Source organism: Eleginops maclovinus, chromosome 15 (assembly GCF_036324505.1).
Source record: "Eleginops maclovinus isolate JMC-PN-2008 ecotype Puerto Natales chromosome 15, JC_Emac_rtc_rv5, whole genome shotgun sequence".
NCBI lineage: Eukaryota > Metazoa > Chordata > Actinopteri > Perciformes > Eleginopidae > Eleginops > Eleginops maclovinus.
The window spans coordinates 3,438,493-3,454,337 of record NC_086363.1 but is presented as its reverse complement, the minus strand read 5'-3'; the positions used below and the strand labels follow the sequence as shown (position 1 = coordinate 3,454,337).

At 40.7% G+C, this 15,845-nt stretch overlaps 1 protein-coding gene across 1 annotated transcript in view; it reads left to right on the top strand.

Moving 5' to 3' along the window:
• LOC134876603 (exostosin-1) overlaps positions 1-14,548 on the top strand; it is a 170,692-nt gene extending 156,144 nt beyond the window's left edge. Inside the window, exons 11-14 of the mRNA XM_063901620.1 lie at positions 2,081-2,170; positions 9,118-9,278; positions 10,127-10,298; positions 13,758-14,548. Of these exons, the coding sequence (XP_063757690.1) occupies positions 2,081-2,170; positions 9,118-9,278; positions 10,127-10,298; positions 13,758-13,943 (609 nt within the window). The 3' untranslated portion in view covers positions 13,944-14,548. The remainder of the gene's footprint in view (positions 1-2,080; positions 2,171-9,117; positions 9,279-10,126; positions 10,299-13,757) is intronic.
• Positions 14,549-15,845: the final 1,297 nt, after the last annotated feature.

The window sequence follows — 15,845 nt, the reverse complement described above, 5'->3', positions numbered from 1 at the left end:
GCTGCGCGTGCAGTAGTCCTTTGAGTGGAAATGTCGGAAAGACCAGAAACGGTTTTGAAAACTGCTGTAAGGTAGTGATCCAGGATGAGCTCCAAGTCTGTCTTTTTATTTCATACAAAAAATATGTGCTACATAGATATAGATATAGACGTAGACATAGACATAGATATAGACATAGACATAGATATAGACATAGATATAGACATAGACATAGACATAGATATAGACATAGATATAGACATAGACATAGATATAGACATAGACATAGATATAGATATAGACATAGACATAGACATAGACATAGATATAGACATAGACATAGATATAGATATAGACATAGACATAGATATAGATATAGACATAGACATAGACATAGATATAGATATAGACATAGACATAGACATAGACATAGATATAGATATAGACATAGACATAGACATAGACATAGATATAGACATAGACATAGATATAGATATAGACATAGACATAGATATAGATATAGACATAGACATAGACATAGACATAGATATAGACATAGACATAGACATACACATAGATATAGACATAGATATAGACATAGACATAGATATAGACATAGACATAGATATAGACATAGACATAGACATAGACATAGATATAGACATAGACATAGACATAGATATAGATATAGACATAGACATAGATATAGATATAGACATAGACATAGACATAGATATAGATATAGACATAGACATAGACATAGACATAGATATAGACATAGACATAGATATAGATATAGACATAGACATAGACATAGATATAGACATAGACATACACATAGATATAGACATAGACATAGACATAGATATAGACATAGACATAGATATAGATATAGACATAGACATAGACATAGATATAGACATAGACATAGACATAGACATAGACATAGATATAGACATAGACATAGACATAGATATAGACATAGATATAGACATAGACATACACATAGATATAGACATAGATATAGACATAGATATAGACATAGATATAGACATAGACATACACATAGATATAGACATAGATATAGACATAGATATAGACATAGATATAGACATAGATAGACATAGACATACACATAGATATAGACATAGATATAGACATAGATATAGACATAGATATAGACATAGATATAGACATAGACATAGATATAGACATAGATATAGACATAGACATAGATATAGACATAGATATAGACATAGATATAGACATAGATATAGACATAGATATAGACATAGACATAGACATAGATATAGATATAGATTACTGCAGTGGTTCAACACTTTGGGTCGTGATTTATTGACAAAGGAAAAAGTGGGTCCTGAGGCTTGACCAGTTGAGAACCACTGTTCTACATTACCCTTTATTTAACATTGCCTACATTCAGCATTTAGAAGAAGGACATGTTTCCAGTTTATCAAATAATTAGGATCAGAGCGATCACAGTAACGGTACAAACAGTGTGACACAGAGTTTAGTCGTGTGGTGGCATAATGAGGTGTGAATCCGCTGCAGTTGCTAAACTATTTTCCACATTGTTAAGATCCGTGTCTTCCTCTTCCACTCAACAGCTCAATAATTCACACTTAATTAAAAGTCAATAACAGCATCATCAGCCTTCTTTTTGACCAATGGATCAAAGCCTACTACACTTTCTGTTAGGCAGTGAATTGATAAAGACCCACAAGAAACCTGTTAGTGTAGCTCGAAGATCGATAGGCACAGCAGGGTGTGAAACAAACACATTCTCTCATTGGCCTTTTGTTTGGGCCTTGATTTTCCATACCTCCATACCAATAACCTTACAAATGACACTATAGAAAAACATGGATAATGGTTTAAAACGGACCAGGCCTGACCCCTCTTCTTTGTTTCTTATTATCAGTCTTATAAAAGCATAAAATGCACAAAAATGAAGCTAAATCACACAACAAGAAATGCCTACAGGTCAGTTTTTGTGAGGCCATTACACAAATAAAACGTATGTTGTTTTTGTTTAACAATATTGCTGACATATTGGCTGTTATTTCTTCTGTCTCTCCAGACGATGAGCAGTCGTTTTTTCCCCCACGACGTCATCCTCACTGACGCCGTTCTCAGTCTGGATGAAGACTCGGTTCTCTCCACAAATGAGGTGAGTCGCTGGTGACTTGTGAAACCAATTGACACGACTTGTGCGCTTTAGGAACTGGTGAGCTGAGACACCGATGCTTAATCAACAGAATTAGGTGTGACGGCCACAATCCCAAGGCCAACAAAACACCATTATCACACATCTGGATTACTGAATTACTCACCGAGCAGACCAGTGAAGAAAACACTCTCTCATAGCTGACTGTCTAAAAGCATTCAGGATATTTTCAACTGAAATGGCACTGTAAAGGTTTCTGTTCTTGCAAAGCACATATGCACTTTAAATGCTAACAATGGCAGCACTACTACTGGATATCTATAGTCTCCTTTTGAAACAATAGGTCATTTAATTCAGACAGAGGGAGACAAAAGCACGCTGTCATGCATTTCCTGCTGGGAACCATCAATTTAGATGCTGAATTATCTAACATGCAGGTAGCTTGCTAATTAAACAAACGTTAGCTGCATGTTAGCTGTTTTCCAATTGACTTTTTAATGTTTGCAGCTGACTTGATTGCAACATACTTGTTCTAGCTTGAATTTCTTTAGCATTAAATTCACCCTACAGTCTGAGTATTATATTTAAACCTAAAATATGCAACCCTGTTTGGCTAATTAGCCTAGCCTACATGCTATCCATGTCACATTTAGTATGAGGAGTATACTGTGTGCATTGCTTGAGCAGGCTGGAGTTTAAACTTTCCAAAAAGGCTTCCAAGTAACATCTGAAAACCAGCTTTGCAGAGGGTGGGAATCGCCAGAAACAGAAATCAAAACTTCTGTACATTTGCACACATTTCTTTTTTTGTTTTCTTACTGACTGCAGATCAAGGGATCTCAACACTTTTGAATAATTCTGCCAACACAACGCCTCTGTCCCTGTTTTTATAACCAGCTGCAGTCTGCATGGCTTTACGTCAACCTGTGGCAAAAGGTGCTGATGTCTTAACACGGTATCGATCCTTTCTGAAATGGGGCAGTCAGTCAACGCACAGTCATGAATACCATTCATTACAAATGAATTGCCAATCATTGCAGTGGCCGCTGAACTATAGGAGGAAAATGTGCTTTGCCTTTAAAAGGAACATTTCAGATGCAGCAGATGAAATTGAACCAGGTACGATGAATGGGAAGTTTAACAACCGCAACATAGTGCGACTACAGATTTAAAATACAAAACAGAGGGGGAAAGATGCAATGAATTACCCCGGTAACAGGATGCTCGAGACCCAGTCTTAATTAAATTAAATGCGAGGTGTTGTAATAGGATCGATATTATTAAGACCATGTTGATTTGATTTAACTTAACGAGTAGGGAATGAAAAGAGAGAGGAGAGGAAGAAGTGCAAGCGGAAGAGAAAAGGAAACAAAAGGGGAATATAAAACCAGGAAAAGATAGACATCAAATGGAAATCAAGAAAAGAAGAAATGAGGAAAGGAGACTAGCGCATTGAAAAGGGTATAATGAAAAACAAAGTGCTTTCACAGTGTCAGGAGTTTTACGAGAGCGATTACCTCTGTGTCTGTATCATCACATTGTCAAAACACAGAGCACCTCTTTGATTAAAGTCTCACTTGTTACTTAGGAGAGAGGATGGGACACAGGCCCACGGTTTGTTACACTGACACTGTGTTTTAGAACAAATTAGAAACCAGTGAATTGTCTCAAGCGTTGTCAAGAGCAGAAATAATGTTTCTATTCCCCCTTTCTTAATCAAAGCTTTGACATGTTAGCAGAGTTTGTGGTATGCCTCTTAAGGATTGGAAAGCATGGGAAACTTGAAAATAAATGGCAGACGCACGCGGGTATACCAGGCCAATATAAGAAATACACTTAAAGATCCCATATTCTGCTCAATTCCAGGTCAGTTGTTTTTAATGTTCAAAAAGCTCTTTGTGTTTCTCAGACTGCCTGTGCTGCAGCACCTCTTTTCACCCTCTGTCTGAAACCAGAGCCCATTCTGCTCTGATTGGCCGTCTCTGTTGTTAATGGTCAACTGCTAAGATATGTCCCGCTCCTTAGCCTATCACGTTCAATGTATTGGAGCGCTAGCCAATAAAGCATGAGTGTTATTGGAGAGAAAACTCCCTCTGGAAGGAACTTAAGGATTTTGGCCTCTGCAGACCCTTCACATGCACAAAAACACACTACAGGAAAGAGAGAATCCCCAAAAAGCATAATTGGGCTTCTTAAATGTACTCTGTAATACTTAATTCAAAGCAGCTATGGTGCTTAAGTTAGGTTGTTGGCAACTTCTTTATCCCCCAAATAACCTTTCTACTCCATGTACGGTATTTATCTCAATCTATCTCTTACCTTACCAACATTTATTAGTAATTCAACTACATTTTAAAGTCTTTAATCACCGTTTTTTAAATATCCCTTCCGCAACCATTCAACCTCCGACACAGATGAGAAACACACAACTGAAAATGAACCTATAACACAATACAAATGATCAGAAAACGCTCATTCGTGATGCTAAATGCGTGACTCTTAATTTGAAAGTCATTAGAAGTGGCGACCCGGTTTCTCACCAGCTTGTCGGTGACTAAAAGATGCGATCCATAATGGATTGTGAGGGCCAATGAGCCCGAGAGATCCAATACATCTTTAAACGCCGAGATGTTTTATTGATGGGGAGCGAGTCAATGCTCACCTTTTTCTACGCCGGCGGGATCACAATTACACTTTATGGCACCAGCGATACGAGCCAGTTTGTACAACTAAAGTTTTATGGGCTCACGGCTTGTTTAATGAAACGGGAGGAAGAAGAAGATATCAGAAAAAGAGGGAGAGAGGGAGAGAGGAATCATAAAGGGGGAGTGGAGGGAATATTTTGCTGTGCTCACTAACCCGTTACTCTAATTGCCCTTTGTAACATGGTGAGGGGATTTATTGAATGGCGATGAAATATGTCAAGTGAGTGAAAATGTGCAAGGGGGAACATTCCACTTTAATAGGACTTTTCGTATTATAATACCTCAGTGGAAGAATGGCTGTGCCAATTTCATAATTACATTGTTTCAGCTCATTAAATGTATGATTATTCCATGAAGAGAGATTAGAGGAGGGAATACGAGTGAAAAAAACCTGACGAAGCTTTTGTCTCTGATTGGGCGGCCGTGCATGCCGCTGCTTTCTGCCCTTTGGAAGACATTTACAATACGGTGGATGTGGAAAAAGTTCTTGAACAGAAATGGCTCGATTTGAATCCTCTTTTTTATTTAAGGGCCGTTTGCAGGATCTTGGAAGAATTGTTGTAGGACGTTTTTAGAATCTGGTTTTACTATAATATATGATGCTTTTGGATTAATATCACTGCTGTTTTAATGTGTATTTTGTATTTTATTGCAGGTTTAATGTGCTCATTTTAACTCCTTTATATATTCTACTGTTAGATATGAGAACATTCACGAGTTTCCTAGAAAAACAGCCATTTTTTTATAGGTTTTTGAGGATGCATTTTCCAGCTGATCCAGCAGTAAAGATGTGATTCCTTCAAAAGATGAGCCATCTGCAATAAGTGTGGGTGATTGAATGATTTAAAGTGTGAATTTGAATCGGATAATCAGGGGGAAACTAAAAGACACAAAAAGGAAAAACCATTTCAAATAAAACAAGAACACAAAAACTAAAATCATGACAGTTGTAGCCTGTCGGCCACCGTAAAAAAATACTCCTTCCACAGGTGTATCAATCAGAAGAGGGCCTTTAATTACAAAATGTTGGGAACACTGTACAAGACAACTGCCTGGGAGTTCAAAACTGTCACAAAAACACTCAAAAACAAGCGATGAAATAAACCTCATTTCGGGAAAGAGCAGCTTTTTAGTGGAAAGTTTTCTGTATAAATGTGAGAGAACACTTTGAGCCGCGCTGAGAGGAACCTGGTGTTTCAATGATGTTGTTGTGGCCGCAGTGAGCCCCTCACACCCCAGCTGGTTATTCTGAACCAAACTGGGAAAGTTGGTAAACTTCATCAGAGCCGCAGCACTCAGAAGCTGCAGGACACCGGCGCAGTTGAAGATCTCTTTTATCACCCTGAATCAGATAGTGGACGACAGTGGAAACGCCCCAGTGGCTTTGCTTCACATCGAGGGAAAATAAAATAAAAAACAGATTGGAAACTTGTTGAAACAAGTTGGAGAAAGACCACATACTGAGGGGGGGGGGGGGGGGGGGGTGGTGGGAGGCGGGGGGGGGGGGGGTAAGGGCTTTAAAATGTGATGTAGCTTCTTTTCATCTGATAACATCGGACATCTTAAACCCAAATGTCGGGAGAGATTTGTCACAGATCTATTGCTGGATTGACCCTCTGCTCCTCGGATCAATGCTGGCCTTGTAGAATCTATTAGTATGTATGACGCACACACACACACACACACACACACACACACACACACACACACACACACACACACACACACACACACACACACACACACACACACACACACACACACACACTGTCCAACTTTCAGTCCTCCTTTAAATTCCTCTGCTGTATCAAGCCTCTCTTTTAAACCGTAATTAAGACAGACAGATTATGACTTCACACACACACACACACACACACACACACACACACACACACACACACACACACACACACACACTCGGTCGCACGTGCCATTTCCCATTCTAAGGAACCTTTTAATCTCTGAAGGCTAAATTATATTTGCATGATATCATTAATCCTTTCAACACAACTTTGGAGACATCTGACACATCTCTCACACACACACACACATACACACAGACACACACACACACACACACACATACACATCATCATCAGGGTCCACACTCAGAATGGCAGCTCCAACCTTTCTCTCGGCTTAGCGCTGGCGTTTTACAGTAATTGCTCACACGATTCATGACAGAGGCCGCAAGGTATCGCTAAAGAACCTACACTTTCTCCCCTCCCCCCGACGTCTCTCTACCTCCACCAGTCTTGTAATTAATTTTCTCCCCCGGCTCTTGAGGCAGCGTGTGTGTGTTTGTGTTTGTGTGTCTATTACCTTGTATTGCATGAGGGGCTTATCCCCTTATTCTCAGGTGTGTCTGCCCGTTGTCTCAGTGGTGTTTTTGAATTCTAAAGGGGCCCCTTCACAGGTGGATCCAGCCTCTTCAAGGACACCAGGAGCTCAAGTAGAGAAACCAATAGATGGATGAAGAATAAGCTGCTCCAGAAACGATGAACACCTTCTTGGCACTTTAGCGTAGAGAATCAAGCATTTAGATTCCTTTTGAGTTGCTCACATCACGCCAAGTTTGCTAATTTTGCCATGTTCAGTTCTTATTTTCTCATCTCAGGTTAATGATATGTGTTTCATATGTATTTTATGGTCCATGTTTACATTTAGTTATATATGTTTTAGTTATGTCTCGATCAGTAAAAGTCACTTAAGTCTTGTCATGCACTGTCTTTCATTGCACTTCCTGTTTTATTTTGAAATCCATCTCGTTTAGAGCCCTTGACTTCCTGCCATGTTATTGGATCAATTCCAAACCGCCCCCTACACCCTACCCCTCCGTCTGCGCGTTTCCGCCGACGGTCCGCCACATTAAGTGCCGTTTCAAACCAACGGGTGTGTGGGGGGGGGGGGGGGGAGTGGGTTATCAAGCCCTCCAACAGCGAGTCTGCATCGCACCTGACTTGTGTTGTGTTGTGTGCAAACAGTTCCTGCAAACATTTTAAAAATAGGGGAGGTTTGCAAATAAAGAAACGCCATTAAAGATATTTGGAGTTTTACTTAAGTTATTGTTTTATATTCTGACCAAGAGATGCTGATGTGAAACCGTTGTCACGAAAAGTCACGGTATTTCCTGTTGAGGCCCGAGAGAGGGGAGTTTGTCCCAATGCTTGCCGCTGTATTCACACCCTCCACCGGAAAGAAGGGAGCCTCATTCAGCTGCGAGTGAGACTACAGACGGAGTTCACTCCATCACGGAGTGGGAGTGGGTAGGGTGTGGTTTGGAATTGGGCCTCTATCAGCCCCAACTCTTGATGGTTGCCACCTGTGTCCCACTAAGTCTTCTATAAATAGTCCTTGTCTCCCTGTGTCCAGTGCCGGTTAGTCTTGTTCCACGCAGGGTTAAGAGAGCCAGAGTTTTCCAAGCCACATTTTTTAAACGTTGTTTGTACCACACACCACGTTATTAAGTCTTGTATTTTTTTACCGTATTCCTTTGCTAAGTGTTTTCCTCCTGTAATATTGTGTTTCTTAAATTCAGTATAGACTGAAGTGTTTGTACTTTTGTGTTGAGTCATTGCATTTGAGCCCCAGTCATTGTGTCCTGTTCACAGCTCAGTGCTTGCACTAATGGTGTGTTTAGACAAAATGCAAAAGGTATTGTAGAAGCAGCCTTTGAGTCAATAAAAAGAAGTGACTGAAAACAAACATGGATCTGCTCTAAGTGGAAAAAACTAAGGAATTTAAATGTTTTAGATTTAGTCGGTTGTTTTCCTGGATCCCTTTTTTCCCGATGTTTATTAACCAGATTTAGATTGTGTTTAACGCTTTTGTTTTAAGAAAAAAAGTTCAACCTAATTAGATCAAGCTTGAGGAAATGACTGGATATATGAGGTCAGGCTCATTCAGAGCGAAAACAAGAGTTTGACTTCATACAGTTTAAAGGGGAATCGTTTTTTTTGAAGTGACATCAGATTGAATGGGAAACTCTCAGCTGAGTGGGACGCTGCTTAGAATGCCATTTGAAATGCTTTATGTCAGGTTGTAAAGCGGCGGAGAGGTTTTGACGACAGCTTTGCAGGCTTAACGACAGCAGACAGCTTTTCTGAATTCCGAATCATATCGACGTATCTCTCTACAAGCTGTGTAAAGCTGCAGTATATTTTGTGTATCTTCAATAAGCCGTATCACTTCCTAACACTGCTTCTCTCTTCTCCTTTCCTTTTCTGTACTTTTTTCCTCCCACAGGTAGATTTCGCATTTAGAGTATGGCAAAGCTTTCCGGAGCGTATCGTTGGGTATCCGGCGAGAAGCCACTACTGGGACAGTTCCAGATCCCGCTGGGGCTACACCTCCAAATGGACCAATGACTACTCCATGGTCCTAACGGGGGCCGCTTTCTACCACAGGTAAAGACAAACACATGATCTTTGCAGATGATCCACAGCTGCTTTAAAACATTCATTAAAAAATCAACAGTAAACATGAGGACATTAATTCAACCAAAGCACTTAATTGCAGAGGGTGAATCCAATTAACTACATACCAATTAACTCCTGCCTATTCCCAAGGTTCGATTTGCAATATTTACTGTGTTTATATCATTAAAGCACAAACAAAAAGCTATAATGTTTGGCAGCTGAGTGCAATTTTTCTATTTATTACATCTGATCTCAATTATCCTTATCGCAAAGTATGAATGTAGGGATACAAAGTCAGAGAGAAAAAGTACATTTTGAGACCCCAAGCTACAAGTCATGACCAAAAGGGTGCAGAGGCATTCCTAAAAAACACAAGGAACTTTAAATGTCTAAATATAAACTGAATCGATATGCCAGTCTTTCCGTGTGCTCCGTTATATCTCTGAAGATGCTAATAATGTCAATGTAGCTAAGAGTGGCTACTAGCCCAGGTTTGTGTAAATGTGTGAGAAAAAAAAATGAGTCAGAGTGAAGAGGAAAAGTGGAAAATGACTGTGTGTGCGTGTGTGAGTGTGTGTGTGTGTGAGTGTGTGATTGCGGGGACAGCAGACCTTGGCAGGGAGGTAACGGTTGACAGTGATCTAGTGCTCCAACACTGCTGAGAGTGCAGCACAACAGCCCATACAGAACAGAATAGCACGGAAGCTTTTGTAGAAGAAATAAATAGACAGTTAACCTCATCTGTCTTATTCCCTTTGTGTGTGTGTGTGTGTGTGTGTGTGTGTGTGTGTGTGTGTGTGTGTGTGTGTGTGTGTGTGTGTGTGTGTGTGTGTCAGATACTACCACTACCTGTTCACGCACTACGTCCCCGCCAGCCTGCTGACCATGGTGGACCGCATGGCGAACTGTGAAGACATCCTGATGAACTTCCTGGTTTCAGCCATTACCAAGCAACCGCCAATCAAAGTCACTCAGAAGAAGCAGTACAAGGAGACCATGATGAGCCAGGTACAGCTTTACTCATCCATCAATACCATTCCTGTCCTCTAGAAATGTTAGGAAAGCCTGGAGTACACGTTCACGTCCAGTTTGAAGAATGATACACTGATTGGATTTTGATGCACAAAGGTCAACGTTTTTGGTCATTACTCAAGAATTCCAATGCTAATTATGACAATTTTGCACAAATATCTAAAGGGATAAGTTGATAAGATAAAGACATTGTGGACAGATATGATTGTTTACTGCAGCCTAACTTGTTGACATGCATCCTTGAGGTGATAATGCAAGTGTTTCATTCATTAAAAACTGCGTCTTCACATTCAGTTATGCTTCCTACCTGTCCTTTGCTTGCAAATGTCTGTGCCTTGGCATACAGAATTCAGTGGAGTAGAATCAAACATCAAGAGGAACACGTATCATGTCTGCTTCATCCTCTAGTAGAGTAAACAAAATGGACCGTCCTCCATCCAAACATTGCTGCACAGCATTGCTCATGGTATAAAACGTCCATTCGATACCTTAAGGAGCTTAATGGTGGATTTAATATGTTTTACCTTCCTTTTAACGAATAGCAAAGAGATTCACCTCCTCGTGTTGAATGAATAGTGGAGAAGCTTCAGGCTACAAACAGCACTGACCTTCTCTCTGCCACATCCATATATATATATATATGTGCATCTTGTGTGTGTGTTTGAAAATGTGTGTGTATGCTTGGTGTGGCCAGCCCTTTGTCAGCGTCTGATTGATGGCCTGACCACAGGCAGGACGATGACTCGGCAGTATGGACTCAGTGATTAATGTCTTAATTGTGAAGGCAGCACGGCAGACCTAGATTTACTCCGTCTCTCTTTTGCACTCTCACTTTCTTTCTTCTGGATTTCAAAAGTAGAATAATGTGTTTTCTAACATTTAAAATGCACTTAAATTCAACCTAAACACCCCTCACCCCGCGTCCCCTTTCCTAACCCGGTGCATTGACAAAAATGTAAATAAGGAAAGGAAAATCAACAACAGAAATCCTTAATTTGATTGATTATTTTGGCAGGATATTGCTGAGTGTCTCTCACCAAAGTGAAGGAATATTTAGGAACTGTACACCAACCGAAGCAATGCTGGATATTTTTTGGCCATGTCTTTATTCATTTTGTTTTCAAGGGCAGGTTCATGTTTCGAATTTCCGTAGCTTTTCTTGCACTCGATTTTTTGGTATTTTCATTATTCTACCTGACCCTCTGTACCGCCGGCTGCCACCCTCCTGCAGCAGACGGGATGAATCTGCTCCAGCTCCACGCCCCTGTGCCACCGCTTATAAAAGGGTCTGCTGCACTCCACTGCCCCCTCTCCAACTCATCTTCCAGCAGCCACTTCTCGGGGACCCAACCCCTCCCTCCCTGCTGTCCATATCAGATATCAGCAGCGGGAGACGATAGCATCCCGCAGTCGTCCAGCTGATATGCAGAAAACTTCAAATGCTGACACTACTGACGGGAAACAACTGCACTGTTCCGAAGAGCAATCTAATATCTCAGTGACCTCCTGGAACTGGAACTTACTGGAACTTTTCCATTCGGCCGATCCAGATTGGAGGACAGATTCAGATTCAGAGCTGATAAAGGACTGGGTCGATGCATTAGATGTACTGTACTCTAGTTTTGCATAGCTCACATGTTCAAATAAAGGTGCAGTCAGTGACTTTATTCCCATAAATGTCAAATATAGTGATCCCCTCGCAGTCTGCTCGCTATCCAATCTGTGTGTGCGCCAAAGAAAGTCTTCAAACAAGACGGATGGTAAATCATCATCGAGTTTAAACATCAGCAAGCTTTCAAGCGCTAACCAGCAACAATAATAATAATGCTTTATTTAATTGCACTTTACCAAGAACTAAAGTAAGAGCAATTCTCAAATAATTATTACATGATCTACTTGTACTCGATTCTGATTGGTCAATCTGGATATACAAGGGGTCTGTTCATTTTGGTAACAGACTGTTGCTAAGGAGAACAGACCGTTACTAAGGGACTATATGCAGTCATATCCATCCGCAAAAGGAGGTCCAGTCGATTTAACGCCAGCTGAAAGAAAATATGAACGTTTTCTCAATCAGAAAACACGTTGAATACTTTTTGAATATTCCATTTTATATTTGTGAAGAGAAAGAAACTTTGGATTCATTTTTTCATTAAAAAGGACACCAACAAGCTGATCGGGATCCCAACCGGAAGTGCTGTACATTAAACCTTACATTTTAGTTCAAACCTAATTAATAGTACCATGAAAAGCGATCTATGAGGAATACAGTAAAAATAAAAAGTCAATCGGAAAAACAAGCGATTCAAGGCTATTTGTTTTTGGAGAGATTTGAGTTGAAGAGCCCTGACTCCAAATGCTCATCCCCTCCTCTCACCAAGGACTTCCTGTCCTTCTGTTTCTGAAAAAAGGAAAGTGACATGCTGTCCAATAAGCAGCAAACAACGACGAGAGCCTGTTGGGCAATTTGCGATCAGCCGCAACATTTTTCACTCTGCAAAACTCCCAGGTAATGGCTGTACTGACAGAGTGAGTTACACATCCTGCTACAGCTGGAGCCGGAAAGTGCCAAAGCTGGCAGTAACGCTATGTGAAACTTCAGCGTTTGTTTTCCAGTTTGACTTTCTGTTCTGCTGTTTGCCGAAGTGTCAACAACTACTCAGGGGATTCCCGCAGAGTGAAACAGCTGCTCAGGTCCACCAGCCCCGTCAGCGTGATGAACCTGGACTCTCCGGAGAAGCAGGTGGTGAAAACAAATAGCGAGAGATGCAGTGCGTGTTACTATGAGCTACACGTCCTGCCACGTTTGGACAAGCTGTCCGGGATAAAGAGCTGCTTCAACAGCATGGAGGCGCTCCTATATACGACCCTGAAACATCACAAATCTCTCTCTTAGCGAGAGGGCTGTCTTCAGTTCTCGGAACGCTGGTTAATAAGCCAATCAAATCGAAATGGCTGTTTTAGAGAAACAATTCACCCCTCAAAAACCTTTATTGTATACTAATTACTCACCCTAGGAGTCAATGGTTTGATTTATGTGTCTTTAATAAATTGTGTGAACTTATTGTTCCATCAGGGACAGCTTTTTTTTCTCTTATCAGTACAGAAATTATGTGGAGTCCAGAGAATAGAAGGCCAGCGGGGATTTAACAGCCCCGTAGAGAGAAAATTGGAATGATGATTTGGTAGCTAGTATCTCCTGGATAGAGAGTCAAAGGCCATTCAGTCCTAGGAAGATTACTCAGTGATGTGTGAAGCCATTTGGACTTTCTGGTCTTCTGTTGATCATCATCAACATCTATGTGTGTATTTTTAATGTCATGATTTGGAACACACACACGATGATCAGCATTGTCCCTTAAATAAGTGTCAGCTGTTTTGCTTAATTCCTCAGGTTTAAAATCACCCTCTCCATCTGTGTTTCTCTGAACCCAGGGCTCCAAGTCGTCTCGTTGGGCCGACCCGGACCACTTCGCCCAGCGGCAGACCTGCATGAACACCTTCACTCACTGGCTGGGTTTCATGCCCCTGGTGCACTCCCAGATGAGGCTGGACCCCGTGTTGTTCAGGGACCAGGTTTCCATCCTGAGGAAGAAATACAGAGACATCGAGAGGCTGTGAATGCACCACGATAGCCTGCACACCAAATCATTGTGTGTGTGTCCGTCAGAAGAATTCAACCGCTGAATGTGAACATTTGTGAGGCTTTAAAGAGAAAACTCACACATATACATTACATGATGAAACACTATGGTACGCATAAGGCATTTAAATGCGTGTTTCTATGAATTAAAAAACACAGATTCTATATGCGTGGTGACTCTGCACTCCCGCCATCTATGACAAAAATACAAATGCATGGACACACATGCAACAAAGACCCGGACTCATTCAGTTAGACCACAGAGATACAGTGTGTGTTGCATGGTTTGAACAAGACAGCCGTACAAGGACCTGAAAAACATTGTGTTTGAAAAAAAAATAGAAACTCCCAGAGATATGTTTATTGTGGAAGTTGTACTGTAGAGTATACAGTATAATGTCAAGAGATGTATGGGTTATAGATTGTATTCATAAACTCTCTGGGGTTGTGTGTGTACAGTAAAGACTTTTTTTGGGTGGGACCGCTGCTATAAAACACCCCGAGCAATGGCAATATGCCTCTTGTATACTATTGTAGATTTTCAACAGCAGTTCCTGTCTGTATAAAGCATTTAAAAAAAGAAATAAAGAGATGTTATGTTATGAGACAAGAGGCTAGGTCTCAACAGAAGTTCTTGCTTCCTTGGTAGTTTGTTTTTATACAAAATCGACTCTTCAAATTGTCACCATGAAAGAAATCAACAATATGTCCCCATATATAGTAAAAAGTTATAACTGTAGTAAATATACTCAGAAGTGAAATTGAAAAGGATGAAAATTCTCAGCAGCAGCAGCCTCTTGCAGCTGGAAGGATAACAGTACAGCTTTGAAGAAAACGTGAACCAAAATTTAGAACATATAAAAGGTTATTTTGCTTTGCTGTTAAGTTTCTTGAGTTGAGAATAGTTATCTTGCATACGGAGCAAGTGTGGGGGATATCTTGTAAAAAAAAAAAAGAGAGAAGTATTTTTTTGACTTCCAAATTAATTTTGTAAATTGAAGAAATAACATATGATTGATTCACGGCGCAATTTGAACGCGATCAAAACATGCTTTGCTGTTAAATACTGTACATTTGCTTCTGAAATGCGGTCCCATGGGGTGCAATGGAGGCAGAGGAACTACCTGCTGATGACAGGATCTCTGCAAGACATTTGTGGAGTTGTTAAAAGCAGAAACTCAGGTAGCTTAGTATATATTGCTCATTAACCAGCTGCTCACTCATGTTATGTGAAACCTGCAAGAGTCATTTTTTTACAGAGGAAAGTAACAATCCCTCCTTGACTTTCCACCAAGAATCCAAGCTGCAACCCTGCAAGAAGTTCAACATCCCTGCAATGGTAGGTGAGTGTTGTTGCTGTCGGTATGTGCTTGATGGACCTACTTATGTATGAAGGGAATGTTATGGTAGAGAAACTCCCACTGGAAGGGAATATTTTAAGCCTTTGCAGACCATTTCCATGCACAAAAACCTATACAACACACTAGATGATCCCATTGTCTGAGGGCAAACTGAAACATCTTAGCTTAACATTTTATGAGTTAAGCATTTACATGGTCAGACCACATCAAAGTACAAGGCCAAGCGTGAAAACAACATGTTGTAACCCTCAGAAATAACAGTTACACTTAATTGTAACGAGTAGATGTCATAAGCATGCCCTAGATCAGGGGTGGCCAACCCGCGGCTCCCAGTCTCATGCGGCTCCTCAGTACATATGGAATTTTAATTGTGTGTGTGGGGGGGGGTTTGCGCATATGTATCCAAGTTCAAAAAGGGTTAACAACACACAAGTTCCAGGCCTATTGTTACACAGAGTTTTCGACACAGAAGTGCTTTAGCCAATCAGAATGCACATCCTGCAGTACAGGATGCGGGTT